General features: G+C 38.8%; 1 protein-coding gene across 1 annotated transcript in view; it reads right to left on the bottom strand.

The window, feature by feature from the left end:
* The window catches only part of atp8b1 (ATPase phospholipid transporting 8B1), a 124,134-nt gene that overhangs the window by 57,959 nt on the left and 46,273 nt on the right, over positions 1-19,902 (bottom strand). The window contains exon 2 of the mRNA XM_028802517.2: positions 5,043-5,235. Coding sequence (XP_028658350.1) covers positions 5,043-5,217 — 175 coding nt within the window. The 5' untranslated portion in view covers positions 5,218-5,235. The remainder of the gene's footprint in view (positions 1-5,042; positions 5,236-19,902) is intronic.

Here is a 19,902-nt window from a genome sequence, read left to right as displayed (position 1 = left end):
GCAGCATCAGGAGAGAGCAACCTGAAGTACAGCAGCGGGTGATCTGTCGTGTCCAACAGCAAGCCATGCCGTCTTATAAACTCCGGTAGCCAGATCGGCTTTCAACGGATCAATGTCTGTGTATTTATCCCATGCGAACCTTGCCGTAGATGCATCGGCTGCGCGAAGGCACTCAACTGGAAGCAGATCCGCTGACGCGGCATCGGCTGGTGTCTGATGAGCTGATGCCTGCTTCTAACTCTCTTACTCGATCTCCTGATCACTGCCAATAAAGTCCGATTCTGAAAAATCAAGAGTCTGACTCCGCGATAATGCGCAAAACATCGTCTGCCGAGTGTTTTCTTTTCTGCACTTGCTTCGCTGCCTTTTCACATGTCGGTGCCATCTTGCCTTTGTTTACATTTCGCAACTCATGCACACGCAAGGTTTAGTTGCCGAGTCAACGAGTCTAGCATTCCTCCAAGCACAGAGGGAATGCCTGTGACGTGACAGTGAGATTTGTCGCCATTAACAGCTGATTGTCGCCCCCTATCCCTGGATGTCGACTTTTGTCGACATTAGCCTTCAACCCCTCCTGTCGACAAAAGTCGACATCCGCCCTAAAAGAGTTAAGAAAAGTTTATATAAAACAAAAAGATTAGGCAATACTGAGTAACAAAGAATAAAATAAGGTCAGATGGCCAGAAGGACAGGGAAGGGGGAAAAAAAATCTGCAGGGGTTCCAAGGCCAAGAGACGGCCCAGCCCTCTCTGAGCATTCCACCGAAAATAAATGATCTAAATCAGTTCTCGTGGTTTTCAATGCTTCACATGAGATAATTTGATGAGGATGGTCATGTGGACATCTGGGGTACTGCCTTCAATCCATCAATGAAGGGACTGCATGGTGCAATTACAATTAAAATTACACACACTATACAACAGAACCTCAATTTTGCAGAAATACTGCTTAAAAGTTAAGAATTGGTAAATACTTGATTTGTGGAATAATTAAATTAGTTTGTACTAATGTTCCTCCCCCCCCCCCCCCCCCCCCAATTAAGATAACATACCTACTATAAAAATGTAATCACCTTTTTAATATAATATAATATATTTTAAATAACTGATTTACAAATCTTTAAAATAAAAAAAATGAAGTATACCAATTTTTTTTTTTTTTTTTTTTTTTTTTTTTAAAGAAAAAGGAGCAAAGTTACTTCTCAAACATCAGACATTACCATTACTCCCCAATGAAAAATGTAAAAGGTTGGGAAAATGTTAAACATGGAAATGTTAAATTGGGGTTCTGCTGCATTAAGAAAAACAAATGCTGCATGTGTATGCAAAATCAAAGCATAATAAAATCTTAAACTTCAGTAACATAAGATTAAAACGTTACTGTAAACACAACCTGATAGTTCTACTGCATATATATGTTAACACATTAAATGTAACAACATGAATATATTGCAAGCTCAAAAGTAGATTAGTAACACATTGCTACCAGACATCAGTCCTTCAGTAGATGTGTCCCTGCTCTTCTTGAGGAAAGTATCCTAAGGGAAGGTGCATTAATTTAAGACAGGCACGGTTGCCAGCAACTGCTTTTCATCTTAAATTCATCATCAATAAAATAAACTATCATGCTTCCAGTGTTCTACTAAGCCAGACATTGTCTGAATAAAGGAATGCAACTTTGGAAGAAAAATTGCAGAGGGGATAACTTTTCTTACACGGACTGTTGATCATTTTTTAAGCCCTTCATTGGGCAGTTTTAATGGGAGCCTGGCATTTTGATAAATAAAACACAATGACTACTATTATCTGATTTTACTTTTGATAGCCCATTGCATATGGACGAGTTAGCATAAACAAGTAATGTTATGTTTGACAGACCTTAAGTTAATGGGACTTCAGGCTGATTTCTTAGCTTTCATGCACTCTTCATACTGGAAAATGTGGTGAATTTTAAACAGCTGTAAAAATGTTTGCGTGAAGTGGTTTAACATTTTATACAGTGCAAGTTTGAAAACAAAGTATTTCCAGATTACAGATGATTCTCTTCATTTTACTAAAAATTCAGGTGATCCAGGTTCAACATCTATATATACAGTTCACTAAGCCGCCGACAAGTAGACACCCATGGAAAGCACGCAAGACAGCCACGCCCACCAACTCTAAGACCATTGGATACGACGACAACTCGCAGAGCCACACCCACCAACTCGGACGCGACACCTCGGAAAACACACCGTCATTTATATTCGTCTGTGCTACAGTCCACATGCACCTCTGAGCCACGTTGACTTTTCGGTTACGACGCACGACCATGTGCACCATCGCAAACTGTTTTACACGCTACATACAGCAATTCGCATCCGCGACAAACATGCGTCTTCTTAGATGGTCCTGCAGGAACACGGAAAACGTTTCCCCGCCCACCAACACTCCTTATTCCCCGGCCCGCGTCCACCCTCACTCTCTAGGCATTCACACTGCCTGCTCATGTGCCCGGACACAAAAACTCACCGACCACCCCGTAAGTCGCTTTCGCCTGTGCTAGGAGTCCACATGCACCTCTGAGCCACGCTGACTTTTCATTATTCTTTTCGGTTACTACACACCGGACCGCGTCCACCATCGAAAACCATGGGAAAGGAACAACGAAGCCCCGCACAGAAACTCTACCCCTCCTCCCACGTGATAGGGAGCGCACCTCAGAGCACTGCCCGCCAACTCGAACAGCTCATCGAACACATACTCGCTTTGGTCTGTGCTGCGGTCCAAATCCAGCTGTGAGCCACATTGACTGTTCATTTGCCCTCCATGGCTACCGCTTCAAATGTATTTCATGGAAACAACACTTCTTTCAATGTTATAGAAATTCCTACATCAGGTAACTGTTTGTTTCTATCAGTCGGGTTTTTCTGAAAAAATGTCATTGACGAAACTGTTGCTCTCAAACTTCGCAACATGGCTGTTGGCTTTGTTTGCCAACATTGGGATAACTTCGGCGACGTGGTGTCTGTTGTTGTTAGCCACAGAGGCATTGTTATACAGTCTGCTCAACAATACACTGACTACATGAATACGTCCAGAGTCTATGGTGGCGAGGCAGAAATTGTGGCAATGTCCCAAATCCTTCCAGCTACTATCACCATTTACTTCCAAAAATGTCCTCATGCCTCTCCTCGAGTTTACAATCCGGCCCAACGTCTCTCCATATCCCTGCTCTTTAGCGGTCCTTTAGATCATGGGCATTACGAGGTTCTCATGCCTCTCAAATACACATGTGATAACCTTCTGGTGACATCTTTTGACGCTGTCGGTATGTGCACACAGGGTGCACACCCACTTGCTCGCCACACTAATGTGACGTCACCTGCCCACTCTCCTCTTCCTGAAAAACATTTAAAGACACACTCCCCTAAACACACGCATTCCACACAGGACTTTCAATGCACCTTTTGTTCCAAAAGCTTCCGAGTGCAGAGATATCTGAACGCACATTTAAAAAAAAAAAAAAAAAAAAAAAAAAACACAACACTAACCGAATGAGGCAATGTGAAGATTGCCAGCAATGCTTCAAAACAACTCGCGGTCTCAAGAAACACTTACGAACTCATTCCACTCTCACCTTCAATTGCACATTTTGTAACGAGGACTTCACAGGTGAGATGGATCTCCACAACCATATGCAGATCCATTCAACACAAACATTTGTATGCAAAATTTGCGACAAACACTTTCACGCACGCAGATACCTTACTAACCATCTCAAAACACATTCCCTGATAAATTCTTTTCAGTGTCAACACTGCTCCAAAACCTTCACGCACCAGAAATCTCTCAAAGCACATTTAAACACACACTCCACTGAACAAACGCATTCCAAACCGATCTTTCAATGCACGATTTGTTCAAAAACGTTCCGAGTGCAGAGATATCTCATCTTTTCATTCACTTACTGTTGTATTCTCAGACCAACCCCTTTTAGACAACTGTGTCTTTCCGGAAGTGTTTAGCATTCAATAAATAATTACGCGTGAGATTGAGCATTAACAGGTCTGTGATGCCCTTGGATGTCCTGTACTGCACGCGCGCTACACTTAATGGATCAACGTGTGTCTACCCGGCGCAGAGAGGCGTGGGTAAGCCGTTGAATGCCATTCGTGCTGGAAACCGGGGCTTGCATTTGTTCCCCACGAACGAGAAATTCCCAGTAAGTGCGGGTCATACGCTCGCACTGATTACGTCCCTGCCCTTTGTACAAACCCCCCCCCCCCCCCCCCCCCAAGATGCTACTACCATGGTCAGGTGACTTGGTGGATTATATATAGAAAAGCAGCCAGAACCACATGTGGACTGTGCAAAGACGAAAACAACTCAGGTGACGAGTTGGGGGTGGGCACATGAGCAGGCAGTGCATACTGAACGAGAAATCAGCAGACTAGCATGATGGAGGGGGCGGAATGGGCATCCTTCCCCTCTCCTCCCATTCCGCCCTCCGCGCCCAAGCACCGTCCACCCCCGTCCCTCGCTCTGGGAGGAAAAGGCGCAACGGCGGTCCTCCAGTTTTCAGTCACGGACAATTGTATGTTGGTTCGTACTGTGCATTGTTACAATGTTACTTTTCTTGGTGGTTTATTAAATTACGGATTTTTCAAATGTTAAATTTTTTCCCTTTGCTTAAAAATCATTAAAAAAGGGGCCTGATTATGCGGCGTATGCTACGCCGCGGGTTGGCTAGTTACTTATATTCTTTAAGCTGCCGCAAACAGAAAAGAAATTTATGCACACTTTTTAAAATATGTTATTTGGGATCAAACTACTATAAATTAATTTAGTATTCAGCACCTAGATAGTCATATGATGCAAGTGCCTCGGATTCGTCAATGCACTCGCGTTTAGTGAACTTGCTATGCTTGACATTTGTAGGTTAGAGCAGTTTGTAACTAGGAAAGCTCAATCTCTGAAAAGAACTAAAATGAATGCAATATCACTTTTTACATTTAGTATAATTGTGCAGCCCTAGGCTCTACTCATTTCATCCAAGTATACCTTTTTTACTAGGAACCTGGTTGTCTTCAGTCTCCTGATTAATGCGGTTTTGCTCATCATCAGTTCTTGGCAGTGGACTCTCCAATTCATCCTCCGTTTCATCATCACTATATGGCATATCTTCATCATTGGGGTCTAATGAATCAACTGAGCCCAGCCGTGAGTTAAGCTCCATTGAGAAAGGTTAAGGTCACTAACAAAAAGAAAAACAGAACTGTTATAAACCTTTATTAAAATCCAGAAAAGAAAACACAAACATTCTTTGCCACATAGTGTTTAAATATACATTAACCCCTGATATATATATTTTTTTAACAAACACATATACAGCTGAAAACATCTCAAAGTTTAAATACTTAATTTGTTCCTAAATTCAGACATGTACCATAAAATAACTGTTAAAAGTGAATCAAAAAAAAATTATTTTATATATATCTGCAGCATCAAAGATAATAAAATAAAAAGAACTAATCTTTATTCTTTCTTGAATTTTTTATTTATATACTAAAGAGTGCAGAGTGTGGGGGTTTAAAAACTGTGCTGTAAATATTTACAGATGGAAAATGATTATTGGTCATTGAATTTCATAATTGAAAGCTAACACCTTTGAACAATTTTATTAATAACTAAAATGGACACTGTTTAACCGTGCTTAACATGATCATTTTTTCTTGAAAGAATTGTTTTGTTTTTTTTATATACATTATGCATGTAAAACTTTTTTCACAAGGTGTCTCACTACATTACTGAGAAGTGCCATATGCATATTTATTTAGAAACTGGAGAAACTTAACTAGGAGTCTGCCAAGTGCACAGCCAGTTTGCTGTCAGGCTGCCAGCTGAGAACATCCACTTTAAGTCAAAGTTCTTTGTAACTGTACCCATTCATTCAGAGACAAACTAAAAACCAAGACACAGCTGAAGGTCAAGAACAAGATCTTACCAGTAACCAAGAACTTACTACTATGTTTTGCTTACAGACAAAGGAACACTTGTAGAAACTACAGTTTATTACGGTTTCTTCTTCTGTAGTCAGCTAAAGAAGATTACAATAGCTACTAACACCCCCTGCTGCGACAGGCTGGCTATCTATCACAATAGTCTTACATCTGATGGCTCTCTGATTGGAACATATCAAGCTGTTCACCCTTTGGAACTTTATACAAAGTCACTAAGACTTAGCAGAGGAGGCAAGAAATCAGAAACATACAAAAACTTTTCCATGACTAGTAATGCATTACTACACTTTGTATGATGTAGTACTAAACCCTAAAAGATGCGTTTCCAGAAGGTATAGCAGAACTACAAGTCCCCAATTGTTATTTTTCTGTGATTTTTTTGTTCTATACTTTCACTTCCTACATCAAGGTGTGTGAGGAAAGATTATTAATTACACTGGTCAACAAGCATTTTGCTACTGGGATTCTTTCATCTGTACTTTAACAAATTTCACTTGCTGACTCCAAATCTGAAAACCGTTTTCGTCCAGCACGTCCCATGTTTTAGTTATGGTGTTCCAGGTCTTGGACAACTAGGGTGACTGGACAGTAAAGGCAATGTGTTTCAGCATTTAAGAAATAAGTTTGGTCTCAAGAAAAGTGAAGCCAAAATTAAGGAAGGTATTTTTGTTGGCCCTGAAATCCGTGAACTGATGCTTGATGATGAGTTCAAAAGGAAACTGAAGCCAACTGAATCAGCACCCTCATTCGTGATGGTTGTCCAGAATTTTCTTAAGTCACAGAGCAGATAATTATACTGAGCTTATGGAGAATATGCTGAAAGTATAATAGCCTACGGGAACCAGAATGTCACTGAAGGCGCATTTTTTACATTCTATTCTCTACTTTTTTCCACCAAATCTAAGCGATGTCAGAGATGAGCATGGGGAAAGATTTCATCAAAATATAAAGGTGATGGAAAACTGATATCGGGGAAAATTCACTCCGAGCATGGTGGGTGACTACTGTTGGTTCTTGCAAAGAGAGACGGATGTGCAGTACAAGCACAAAAGCGAGTGCCTCCAACATTTTTGGGTACACTGACCTCACTTTTATATGGAGGTAAATTGACAAACATGTTTTAACGTGTCTCTGGTATCATCTTCTGGCTTGTTTTCAGAATAAACACAACAAAAAAATTTTGGTGGGACATAGTCCAAACTCCAGATAGCATGTTGATATATTATATTGCAATTCAAAAGTGTCAAAACATTGACAATGTGTATTTCAAAAACCTGACGTGCTAGCTTAATTTCGATTTCATATATGAAATTAGTGTAAAAAAACTTGAGATGCTCTGAAGTTCCCAGAAGCAAACAAAAAATATTTTTTGTAGACCAGTGTTACTCAAGGTTACAAAAGAAATGTGACTGAGCAGATTGATTTATCTGACCAGAAAAAATTACACTATATAGCAAATTCCAAGTACCAAATCATGCTCTAAATATTTTTGGAACTCACGAGTAAGCAAAATGTGATACTGCCCCTAAAAAATACAGCCAAATTGTACTTGTACTTACTTTATACTGTAAATCAACTGTAAATGGAGAAAGAAATTAAGCCAGTTCTTTTTAAATAAAAATGAATACTTTGAAATCTACAAACTATCAGACATATGCTTAGAGAAGAGAAAAAAAAAAAAACTAAAAAAACATGTTATACTTAGACTTGTGTAAAAATATAGATTTTTTAATTGCTATTTTTCATTTTAACGATGCAATATTGACTCTTAAGGTCTCAAGATAGATCTCGTGAATCTCTGACCTGCTCAATTACTACATGCAGATTTTTGTTCATCTTTGTTTTTGGTATCTGATCCAATAGATGTTGCTAATGCGTCTGTTAAAGCTTTCTTTGCAAAAAGCATTTTACTACATCGCTTTAAATAGTGTGTTATCCTAAACCGAAATGAGCACCTACACTTAAATCAGATGTGTCGACTTACTATGGATTCAAACAGTGCATATGTAAGCTTAGCAACTCAAAAGTATTGCTCTAGCACAACAAATTTGAGAAATCTCTTATCCCAATATCACCCATAAATGTAATCTCAGCTGACATCTAAACAAGTAGAGCCTAAACATTCTGTACTAAAGGTAGCATTTAGCTCCATGCTTCAAATTTACTTGAATTATGCCCAAAAAACAACAATCTATAGCAGTTATCTATAAAGATACGAGACCCTATACCAATGTTGAAAACGTGGGCTTCTGACAAGTGATATGGGTTTTGGAACTGGGGTATGCTATAGCAACCAGAAAGCGAACGAGTGAAGTTATAGTACCTCTGCTTTAGATAGATAGATAGATAGATAGAGATAGATAGATACTTTATGAAGATCTTAAGCAAAGCATTGCCACATCTCTCATGTCACTATGTCACTACATTAAAAACAACTGGGCACATGTGGTGGATGTGCTGCAAACAAGAGTCCTTAATGCTAGTCGCACCAGGAGCAACCTCACTGCTGAGACAGCTGGCTGTGGTTCCAAAAACCTTTCTAGTATTTCCAACCTGCTGTTCCATCGCAGGACCACATCATTGTGTTTTGGCATGTCCAATAAACCTTGCTTCTCTAACTCTTTTAGGGCTAATTTTTTTTTTGGTTTCTTTTCTCCCAGGGCTGAATATGCTTCCAAAAACTAACTTTTTAAAAAAAAAAAAAAAAAAGAGCACAAAGCAATTGAAATCAACAAAAAATATTTACTTTTGACAAATGTTACTGTCTTGCATGTTGTATGAGCCTGCATACTCTATGATTTCACATACATTTTACACAGCAAAGTCCTGCAAAGTCTGATCTCGCTCAAAGCAGCCAATTTCAGTCATTGCCACATTGCACTGCTTACAATGTGTTGCTTTGGTGCCTACTTTTCAATTGTCTGTTGCTGCACTTTCTCGCATATATTGTTAGTGTGTACTGTAGAGAGACAAGTCACCCATTTGCCATCGTGCAATGCCACTGCCACCAAGTTTTCTGCCCGCATAAAAACCGTATTGTCACCTCTTTTCATCTTCAGCCTGTCTGGCTTCAACTGTGAAGCCATGTGTATTCTGTTCATCCTCACTGTGCCACAAGCTCCAATTCCTCTGCTCTGTAGCTCCATGAACAATTCTGGGCATGTATAAAAATTGTCCAAATGTACACAACATGACCCAAATGTTCATAGCCCTGAAGCAGCTCCAGCACAACCTGACTAGTCAAGGGACAGTTCTCTCTTTGAAAGAAATACTTTCCTGTATATGTAATTACTTTCAGGCAGAAACCAGTGTTTGCTTCTGCCAGTACAAAATCCTTTATGCCATACTTTGTGGGCTTGTCTGGCATATATTTGCAGAAAAAAAGGTGTCCCTTTTATTTTATCATAGATTCATGCACAGACAAATCACAGCCAGGCTGATAAAATTGTTTCTATGTTGGTTCTACAATGTCAAGCAGGGGCTGAACTTTATGCATGGCGTTATAGCCTGGCTCACCCCATGGGATTTGCTTCTGTTTATTACAGAAGTGAATAAAACTTTGCAGCATCACGTACTTGTCATCACGCTGCACAACCTGTCCAAAGCCACCAGGGGACAAAGCACGTTTGGATCAATGCTCCCTGAAGTTATATCACCAGTTCTGTCCCATCTCTATTTGTAATGCCACAGCGCCCTTCATCTCGCCTTTTGTTGTGGGTTTCCACTTTGAAAAACGAGAATGCGATGCAAGCGCAGCCCGCTATTCAAAAAAATTCTCTGCCTACTTGTTTGTCTTGTCTGACAGTAGCTGAAAAGCAGCATCAGGAGAGAGCAGCCTGAAGTAGTTCAGCAGCTGGTGATCCGTCGTGTCCAACAGCAAGCCATGACGTGTTGTAAAGTCCGGTAGCCAGTTCGGCTCCCACGGATCAATGTCTGTGTATTCCTCCCACGCGAACCTTGCCGTAGATGCATCGGCTGCACAAATGTTCTCAGCTGGCAGCGGATCAGCTGGCACGGCATCGGCTGGTGTCCAATCAGCTGATGCCAGCTTCTCACTCTCTTATTCGATCTCCTGATCACCGTCAATAAAATCCGATTCTGAAAAATCAGAGTCCGACTCCGCGATAATGCGCAAAACATTGTCTGCCGAGTGTTTTCTTTTCTGCACTCACTTCGCTTCCTTGTGACATGTCGATGCCATCTTGCCATTGTTTACATTTCGCAACTCACGCACACGCAAGGATTAGTTGCCGAGTCAACGAGTCTAGCATTCCTCCAAGCACACGTGACAGTGAGTTTTGTTGCCATTAACAGCTGATTGTCACCCTCTGTCCCTGGAAGTCGACTTTTGTCAACATTCGCCCTCAACCCCTCCTGTTGACAAAAGTCGACATCCGCCCTGAAAGAGTTAAGCATACTGCTACTTGTACTGATACAGTGGAAAAATGTTTGCAAAACGCCTCTCACCCAGCTAAGCAGGAGGGCAATTGTTGGAATTTTCAGTGCAGCCTGCAATACCAAAGGGAATGTGTGCAAAACAGCCATGTAGTAGGTCCATAAGCTGTACCTCACAGATCATATTAGCTATGATGTTAGTCACGATGGCTGCTTCTTTGTCTTTTATATTCCATTCATCCAATGCCACTGTCAACATGCAACAGATCTACATTCTCACTTCCTCTTTGTCTTAGGAGGAACTGTGTGGACAGATTTTTGAGACACGTTAACATGACTGCTAGAAGTGAGCAACTGACGATGTGTGTAACCTGTAGAATTATCCAGAGATGAGTCTTCCCACTGTATTTTTATTGGACATTTAAAATCTTTAATTAGTCAAATTAAAGGGATAAATTTGTTTAACAGTTTAGTTAAAGGGTGTCAACTTGGAGATTCATAACAGGAACAGGTTACTAAACATTTATAATTTAATAAGTCATATTTGATCATTTTATAATAATATTCACAAGATATAGATATTACATCAAGTAGATGTCACTGCATTGAAGTAAAACAAGGAGATCCCCCCACCAAAATATGTATGGGCTCCGATGTGGCAATAGATAGTAAATTGTGAATTTTGAATGAGAGAAGTCATATGAATTTTTTTGTTTTTTAAAAGAGCAATCAATACTTTGTTCTACATCTTGCAAATACTGATGTTAACTGTTCATTACTAATCAAGTATTGCTTCTTAAATGTCATTCCTTGTTTAAGCATATGTTATGAAGTCACTATGTAGACACCCTTCAAATAAAGTGTTACTGAAATTTGTCACATTATATTAATGTACTTTGTGCATGGTTAAGTAATCTCTAAAAATGCCAGCACTTCAAATATATAAGTGCACGCTAACTCAAACAAGATACAATCGATATTGATTCGAATCAGACATTGTGAATCGCAATAGAATTAAATTGGGACATCAGTACGGATACCCAGCCCTAGTTATGCTTATCCACTCTAGGCATCTTTCTCAACGAATTATACCTAAAGACACAAAAATCAGAACTTCATGACAATCTTGTTTAGGAAAGTCCAAACACCCATCACCAGGTATCTAAAACAAAAAGGCTAACAGATCTCAGGATCTGCTGATATCATTGAAGGATTGTGCAGCTGATGAACAAAAATTAAAGTGGCCCCTTACGTTTGTCAGGGAAAGGATTTTTTTTTAAATAAAATGTATGCATCTTATTTTTCTACTCTATACAGTTAAAAAAAAAAAAAAAAAAAAAAAACCACAGACATAGAATTTGATCTTAATTGTGACCTAATTTTGGTGTAAGGTTCAGAATAATCCAGGATTTAAAAATCAAAGTTACAAATGAATTACAATTAATTTTTATGATATTACCCCAACACTATGGTTATGAAATTACGTTTTATAATATTAGAAATTCTGATTCAATTAAACAACAAATTGCATTCTTGCATTCTCTTTCTGTTTTACAGAAGATAATGGTGAAACCATATTCCGATAAGAAAAAATGCATCACTTTATTATATTCAATTAAAAAAAAAAAAAAAACACAACTCAAGTAATGGCAATTAACTCTTTCAACTGTATTAATGGATGTCAAGCTTCTCTGCATTCTCCATTGTAGAATTAACAGTACTGGGTTATGGAACAACTCATTGATCTCTAGATTGTATAAATTTTAGTCTCACTGAGTCAGACATAATACAGAGTATACGTCTTGAGAGAACCAAGAGTGAATTTTGCTTAAAACTGAGTGGGAATAATTTAATCTCTCACTGAGGGTCACAATCTAAACCAATCCAATGCTTCATGCAAGAGATGCTTCATATATAGACTGTGATTTTGAACTGCAAAGAGCAGTGGTGCTCTCATTAACCTGATCCAACAGAGAGGAAGCATCTAATTTCAAAAGTCTACAACTTGAAAAGTCTCCTAAAAAGACCCCTAATTAAACACGTGTTTTGTGTGAGGACAGCACGTTGCATGTATTAAAAACTTTTCTATAACATCAGATTATACATTGGTATTTAAAGACATCAACAGGCCAGTGGTAAAAGTGAACAATACATTGTTACAGATGCTGTATGCAATCTGTTGATCATTTACAATGATTACATCTGGGTGAACGTAAGGTTAAAGAATTGGAAGTTATGTTCGTGAAAATGAACTGCAAAATATATATCTTGTTTTTATATATATATATATATATATATATATATATATATATATATATATGTGTGAAGTGTCACATCCCCAAGAAAAGGTGGTGTGAAAGACTTCCCGTTAAGAGAGTATTAAGGAAAGAGCCTCAGGAAATGCAGCCTGAGCATTTACCTTCTAAACGCACAACTAAACGAATAATTAAAGTTGACATTACTATTTAATTAGAAATGCAAGCATGCCCCTGTCAGAATACAGCCACAGTGGTTTAACACGTAGTACATACCTAGACCACAAGGCTCATCTAAACTATATGCTACTGTTATGCCACTTAGTGAAGAAATAGTCAAAATGACAGAAAAAAGTAGACAAGAGTACAACACATGTATGTAGGGCCAAGTACTTGAAGTGGTCTACGTGTGTGTGTGTGTGTGTGTGTGTGTGTGTGTGTGCGCGCGCGCGTGTGTGCCTGTCTTTTGCACTCATTACAATGTACAAATTAATCATTAAGCTTTAGTTAACTTGTGCTACAAAGCTCCTGAAATGATAACAGGTCTTCTGTTTATTTTAAAGTGCACAGACTGGAGGAACTGGTGGCGAGTTTGTTAGGGAATAGCCCCATGGCTTTGAAGTGGCAGACTTCACCGCTACTCTCTACAAAACTTTCAACAAGTTGTCCCCAAACAAGCATTCTCCTTTAAGAATCACTTCTGATACCGCAAGAATATATAATCTGAAGTCTAGACAAGTTATTGTGAAGTATGCCCTAATATTTATACTAGCAGGGTTAAAGAGATTAGACAGTTTTACTAGGGGGCTCCGCCCCCTGCTCGCTTCGCTCGCCAACCCCTGGTGTTGGGAAATTACAAAGAGCGTGATGTATGAATGAGATATAGCATAGTGTGAAGGTGTAGATGACGCAGATAGGAAGCAAACAATAAAGTGTTTGGCACAGTGTAAAGGTTTATTAGAAAATTTCTTTGTAAAGAACATTAGTAGTAAAGATGGTGTCTTGTCCTTGACGTGAACGTCGAACTTGTGAGAAGGCCACATAAAGTTGTCCATGTCCAAAAACGGGCTCAGATAGGTAGATGCCAACCTTGCCCATGGTTTGTCCTTGTGATTTGTTGATGGTCATGGCAAAGGCAGGTTTAATGGGGAATTGTTTCCGTTTAAGTGTAAAAGGTAATTCCAGGTCAGAACTTGTAAGGTCAATTCTAGGAATTAGAACAGTATTGTTAGCATGTGATCCTGTAAGAAGTGTTGCTTGAATAACTGTGTGTCATGGTGTAGACGACTAAACGTGTACCATTGCATAAACCCTGTTTAGTGTTAAGGTTTCTTAATAGCATGATTATTGTTCCGTTTTTAAGGCTAAGACTGTGTTGTGGTAATCCGGCTGGGTTAATAGTGTTCAAATATTCTAAGGGGAAATTAAGATGGTCATTGTCGTCATCAGAGTCAACTTTGTCAGAGCTTAGAAACAGGTGTGCCTCTCCAGGAAGTAATGAAATGACCTGGTTATTAATGTGATCAACATTAATATTTTGTGGACATAATATAGTTCGTTGTGTTAAAAGGGGTATTTGGTCTAATGAGACCACTGTTCCAAATATCTCCGTAAGTAAGTCGTCGCAAATAAAGGGTTGAGGAATTGTAATAATATCTGGGTGAAGTACATCTGTATTGGTGAGTGTACCATCTCCCAGTTGTAATAACCAATTATTATATTTGGGATCTGGACATCGCATGTTTTGTACCAACTGTATCTTTTGAAAGCAATGCCAATTGTCTGCATAACATTTTTTGTTCCGCGGTTTTAGAAGCGCGTTGTAGGCGCCGGACGTTTATTTTTTTTTTTGATGCGGGTTCGTGTTTGTGGTCCCGTTACTCGAGCCGTCTCGTTCTGTACCTGTGATCGTGAATTCATGACTTGTTTGATCTTTATCGTTAGGAATATGGATAAGTAATAAGGAGGATCGCACTCACTGTTAATATGCGGACTGTTTGTTTCTTCGTATTATCACCAATCAGGTCTCGCGCCTGTATATGTATTGTAGTCTGGTCTCTTGTTGTTGATGTATGACGTCGTCAGCGTATTTTAAGGTGGACTGAAGAATAGCTGAGCGAATGGCATGTGGAGCAATAGCTAAGCACTGTCTAAAATCTCCTCCTAGTAAAAGTACCTTTCCTCCAAAGGGAATATTATTATTCATCAACGCAATGCCAATTGTCCGCGTATTTTAAGGTGGACTGAACAATAGCTGAGCACATGGCATGTGGAGCAATAGCTAAGCACTGTCTAAAATCTCCTCCTAATAAAAAGTAGCTGTCCTCCAAAGGGAATATTATTATTCATCAACGCAATGCCAATTGTCCGCATATTTTAAGGTGGACTGAACAATAGCTGAGCGCATTGGATGTGGAGCAATAGTTAAGTACTGCCTAAAATCTCCTCGTAATAAAAGTAGCTTTCCTCCAAAGGGAATATTATTATTAATCAACATTTGTAGAAGTTTATCAATGGTGTTGAGTAAGTGAGTGGATGCCATTGTACATTCATCTATAATTAATAGTGTGGCAAGACAGATGTCACGTGCATTGTTACTGTTCATTTTCATAGTGGATACCGATGTTTCTGTGATTGGGACCGGTATTTTGAATAAGGAGTGACATGTGTTTTTGGAGTCGAGACATTTTTTTTTCCACGGTTTCAGAAGCGTGTTGTAGGTGCCGACGTGTATTTTTTTTTTTTCATGTGGGTTCGTGTTTGTGGTCCCGTTACTCGAGCCGTATCCTTCTGTAGATATGCAGGATATGAATGTAAAGGAGGCAGTGTAATTTGACCCTTTTGACAACAACGTGTAAATTCATTACTTGTATTGCCAGTTGTTTGTTCAGGGAAGTTAAGTGAATGACAATAATTGCAAATGACATTCATTAATCCCAATGAATTTTCATGAATAGTGGACTCATTATTGAACGCGCTGTCAGCTAACTGGCGCAATCGTTTAGCAGGCGTCTGACGTTGATGTCCTTGATGTGTATCTTTTGCTTGTGCCGTTTGAGAGGTGCGTCATTGTATGTGCAGTATTTGGGACGTGCTATTCTGGAGCTGTAATTGATTTGCCTGTGCTGTGTGAGAAGCCCGTTGCAGTTTACGGCGTTCATTGTTTGTATTGAGCCTTGCCCGTTTTTGTATGTTTAATATGGAGCCTTTTCTGTGATTGAACGGTTAATAGTGTATCAGTGTAATGAGATCGATCTATGCTGCATAATTTGAACGTGTTCAGATGACGTATGTTTAATACGGACGGTTCGTTCAGTAATGGGGCTTTATGTCTCATTTCTTATTTATGTTAGTGTGGTCGTGGGTCTGAATCCTCCTTTTTGTGTATGTTTCGTGTGCTATGTCCGTAGTCTGTCCCGTTTCGTGTGCAATGGGTTTGTGTGGCGCTCGCGTCTGACTTCTTTTTTTTTTTGTGTGCAAGGGGCGCGTTGCCTCACTTTTTTTTATCTGTTAGTGGAGGGGGTGTTTGTGTGTCGTGGGTCTGAATACTCTTTTTTGTGTGCGTACAGTTTTGTGTGCTATGTGGCGCTTGCTTCTGACTCCTTTCTTTTTGGTGTTCTAGGGGCGCGTCACCTCATTTCTTATTTCAGTTACTGGAGGGGGGCTTTGTGTGTCGTGGGTCTCAATCCTCTTCTTTGTGTGTGTTCCGTTTTGTGCGTCATGGGCTTCGTGCGGTGCTGTGTGCGGCGCCGGCGTCTGACTCCTTTTTTCTGTGTGCTATGGGCGCGGCGCCTCATTTCTTATTTTACGTTGCTATCCGTTGCTTGGGGGGGGGGGGGGGGGTCGGGTTGTGGGCGCAGTACGTCTTTTGTGTCCACGGCCCATGGCCAGATGTCCCTGCATACATCCGGTTTACCATTCTCGTTTAGTAATATGGCTATCTAAATGTTGCTGGAACATATGTATTTGTGAATTTAAATGTTTTTGAGGACACATGTAGGGACTTGCCATGAGGTACATAGTGATATTAGTAGCTTTTTTTTCCAAAATAAATTTAAAACCGTTAAACACATTACAAACATTGCTACTATACTACTTCCTATGTTTCTTTCTGCTTTTCTTTTCTTTTGGAAATAAGCCTAGGATGACAACAAACAACATACCTACAGAGGCCTTGCAAACACTGCAACTGAATATGGCAAACCATTTCTGGTAGGGTTTTTTGTGTCTCTTTCGCATTCGTTACACTATTTTGAGAGTCCTAGCATGTAGTGTATTGGAGTACTGCAATTTAGAAACATTGTCATAGTAACAATTAATGTCTATATTATTGTTTTGTTGCTGTGAAACAAAAAGGAACCCAGATACTCAACTTAAATGTAAACAGACAATAATCTCAGCGGAAGTGCTAACATTTGCTGTCCATCTTATGTGTGAATGTAGAAGCAATGTATTTTGTTACTCAAGTACCAATAAAATGCATCATGATTTTGAATAGCCAAAAGTGTACTGTGATATATCACAATGGAAAATAAGAAAACTCTAAAGTACTGATTCGCCCAACACACATTTACACACTTATTACTGCGCCATAAATCCCCCAAAATGAAAGGGAGTTAAATGCAGTTTTGAAATTATATTAAAAAAAACACACACACAAGGCTGCTGTCTAAACTATCCTCTTCTGTAACAGAAATCAAGATTTCAACAAACATATGAAAAGACTGAAGTGTTCATAGATTAACACAATTAATTACTTATACCATAACAGTAATAACACAAAATTATGGTGAAAAATGAAATAAAACCATTTTTTTTTTACTTTCCATTAGATACATTTTAACTAGATTGATATCTGTTTTTAAATGTATTTTAAAAATTACAATCGGATTACACAGAAACTATGCATAATGTTTGTAAGTTTTTTTTTTTGGTTTTTTAATTTTCCATATCACTCAAAGGCTGCTCTGTAATTTCATCCCTATTAAAACCAAAAAAGGTCTAAATATAACTATGGAAAAACTGAAACCATTCTTCAGTCCAACAAATCATCAGTGTCTAGATAATAACCCTTTAACGTCAAAGTTGGCTGTGCATGTGAAACACAGCACCAGAACATTACCTTGTTGCACTGGGCAGCTGCCTTCATTATCTTCATTATATATGCATGAGTGCATATCAAAGAAGCTACCTTTTTATTATTAAACAGATTTGCACTACACACTGCTTTGACTTTGCATCTGATGACAGCTTACCTACTTTGTGAAGTTGCACATTTTTTTAAATTAAAAAGTGCATTATTTAAATATAGACACAGTATGTTATAACATGGGCCAGAGGCATCATGACCGAAAGTCAAACATTTAATGTTATTGCCTAATAAAGGTAAATCTGTACACAGAATGGAACCTTTTGCTCAACTTCTACAAGGACAACATATGATAAGCTTGTTGAGATTTTAATAAAGAATTAAATAAGGCAAAGGCTATTATGATACATTGATCGCAAGTTGCACTCCGTACCTCAAACTAAATCTGCCACATGAGCTTCCACAATTCTTTTGGGTTCAGCTTATCAATATGTACCCAGTCCAACTAGCAGTAATAAAACTCAGTCTATGCTAAATAATGGCAACATACAAACTTTTGGTAAATCATCACTAAAGCCTGATGATGACAACACAGCCTTTTGAAAAGAAAATGCATATAAAATGTTAATTATAGACTTAGTCCTTATATGGTCTAAAATGTTTCAAGAGACACTCACAAATCTGTATTATCTAGATGGCTATACAAAATTCAACCAAATTATGCAGGACCATGTTAGGAAAATTCAGGTATACAAAGAAAATAATTACCTTTGGTCCAGGTATGAAGACAGAGTTTGGGACAAGGTCAGTCAGCTTATGTGTATAATATACATATATACACATACATCCACATACATCAAGGCAGACCTAAGCCCCTGAAACCCATGTCCCCACCACTCAATACCACTACACTGAAACAATATTATTGTACTTTAAATCATTTGAACCATAAATACGTACAGTATGTTGGCCTTATTCTTAAACAGCTTACAGTTTCTGTCAATGATATAGTACCTCAGAGTTGGAAAAAAAAGAAACCACTAACCGACGACTGATCACTAACCAGAGACGTGCAGTCTTACTGAGGGATCACTACAAGAGTCACTCTCCCAGCAACTGCACCCCCCTGAGATAGTATGGCTGCAAGGTGTACTTGGGAAGCTGGGAAGAAGCAGGTTCTACATATCCTCAGTTAAAAGGGCACCTCCCTATCAAACTCTTTCCTGCAACAGAGCTTATTGCTTAGCTAAGCATGATGTTGGTTACTTTCTGTAAAACAGGATGCCCCTGCTAAGGTATTGCCAAGGGTCATCTCCTTCTTACAGCAGGTATGCTTCCCGAGGTGGAACAGCTGGGATGCATAATTAGGATAAAAAGTAGTACAGGCAATTCCCAACTGAGCTACTTCCCAGTGACTGAACTTAACGTGCAGCTGTGCATGTTGCTGGTTATACTCGGCAATGTGTGCACACATAAGCACAAAATGATTGAAAACGATAAAAGTTCATAGTGGGAAGTACTATTTCTAATTATTAATGATGAATATTGACTGAAATTCAGTTGGGGGAAAAAAATTGGGAATTTTATGTACACATTTATATCTGCAGAACTGCAAAAGTCAGCTATAATCCAAGATGGCTTTGATTTGGTTAAGAATTCCTAAAACTGAATCCTTTCCATAGTACAAGTATTATTCTGGCTACATCTACACCACTCCTCTAATCCGTAAGGTAAAAGTTGAAATTGTTTCCTTATCAATTTACTGTATGAAAGAAAAAAGTATATCAAAATATTGATATACCAATAAAGCATACATACACTTATGATAACAAGCTCTCCTATTTACATTTCATAGAAGAAAGTTTTAAGAGAAAAACAAAATAGCCAAGATCAAACCACTTGGCTAAAATCATTTCTAGTAAGTATAAACCATTCTAATTTTTGAACCCTCCTAAACCCATTTCTTAACAGGACTAGGTATCAGCACTGATGTCCTGATTCAATTCGATTCTGATTGATAATGCCCCGGATTCAACATTGATTTCATCTTGATTGAATTAGTGTGCACTGAAATATATGAAGTGGTCGGTTCTTTAGAAATTACTTAAACATGCATAAAGAATATTAATATGACAAATTTCAGTAACAGTTTATCTGAAGGG

Source organism: Erpetoichthys calabaricus, chromosome 5 (genome assembly GCF_900747795.2).
Source record: "Erpetoichthys calabaricus chromosome 5, fErpCal1.3, whole genome shotgun sequence".
Classification (NCBI taxonomy): Eukaryota; Metazoa; Chordata; class Cladistia; order Polypteriformes; family Polypteridae; genus Erpetoichthys; species Erpetoichthys calabaricus.
This window is presented reverse-complemented; position numbering and strand designations above follow the sequence as displayed.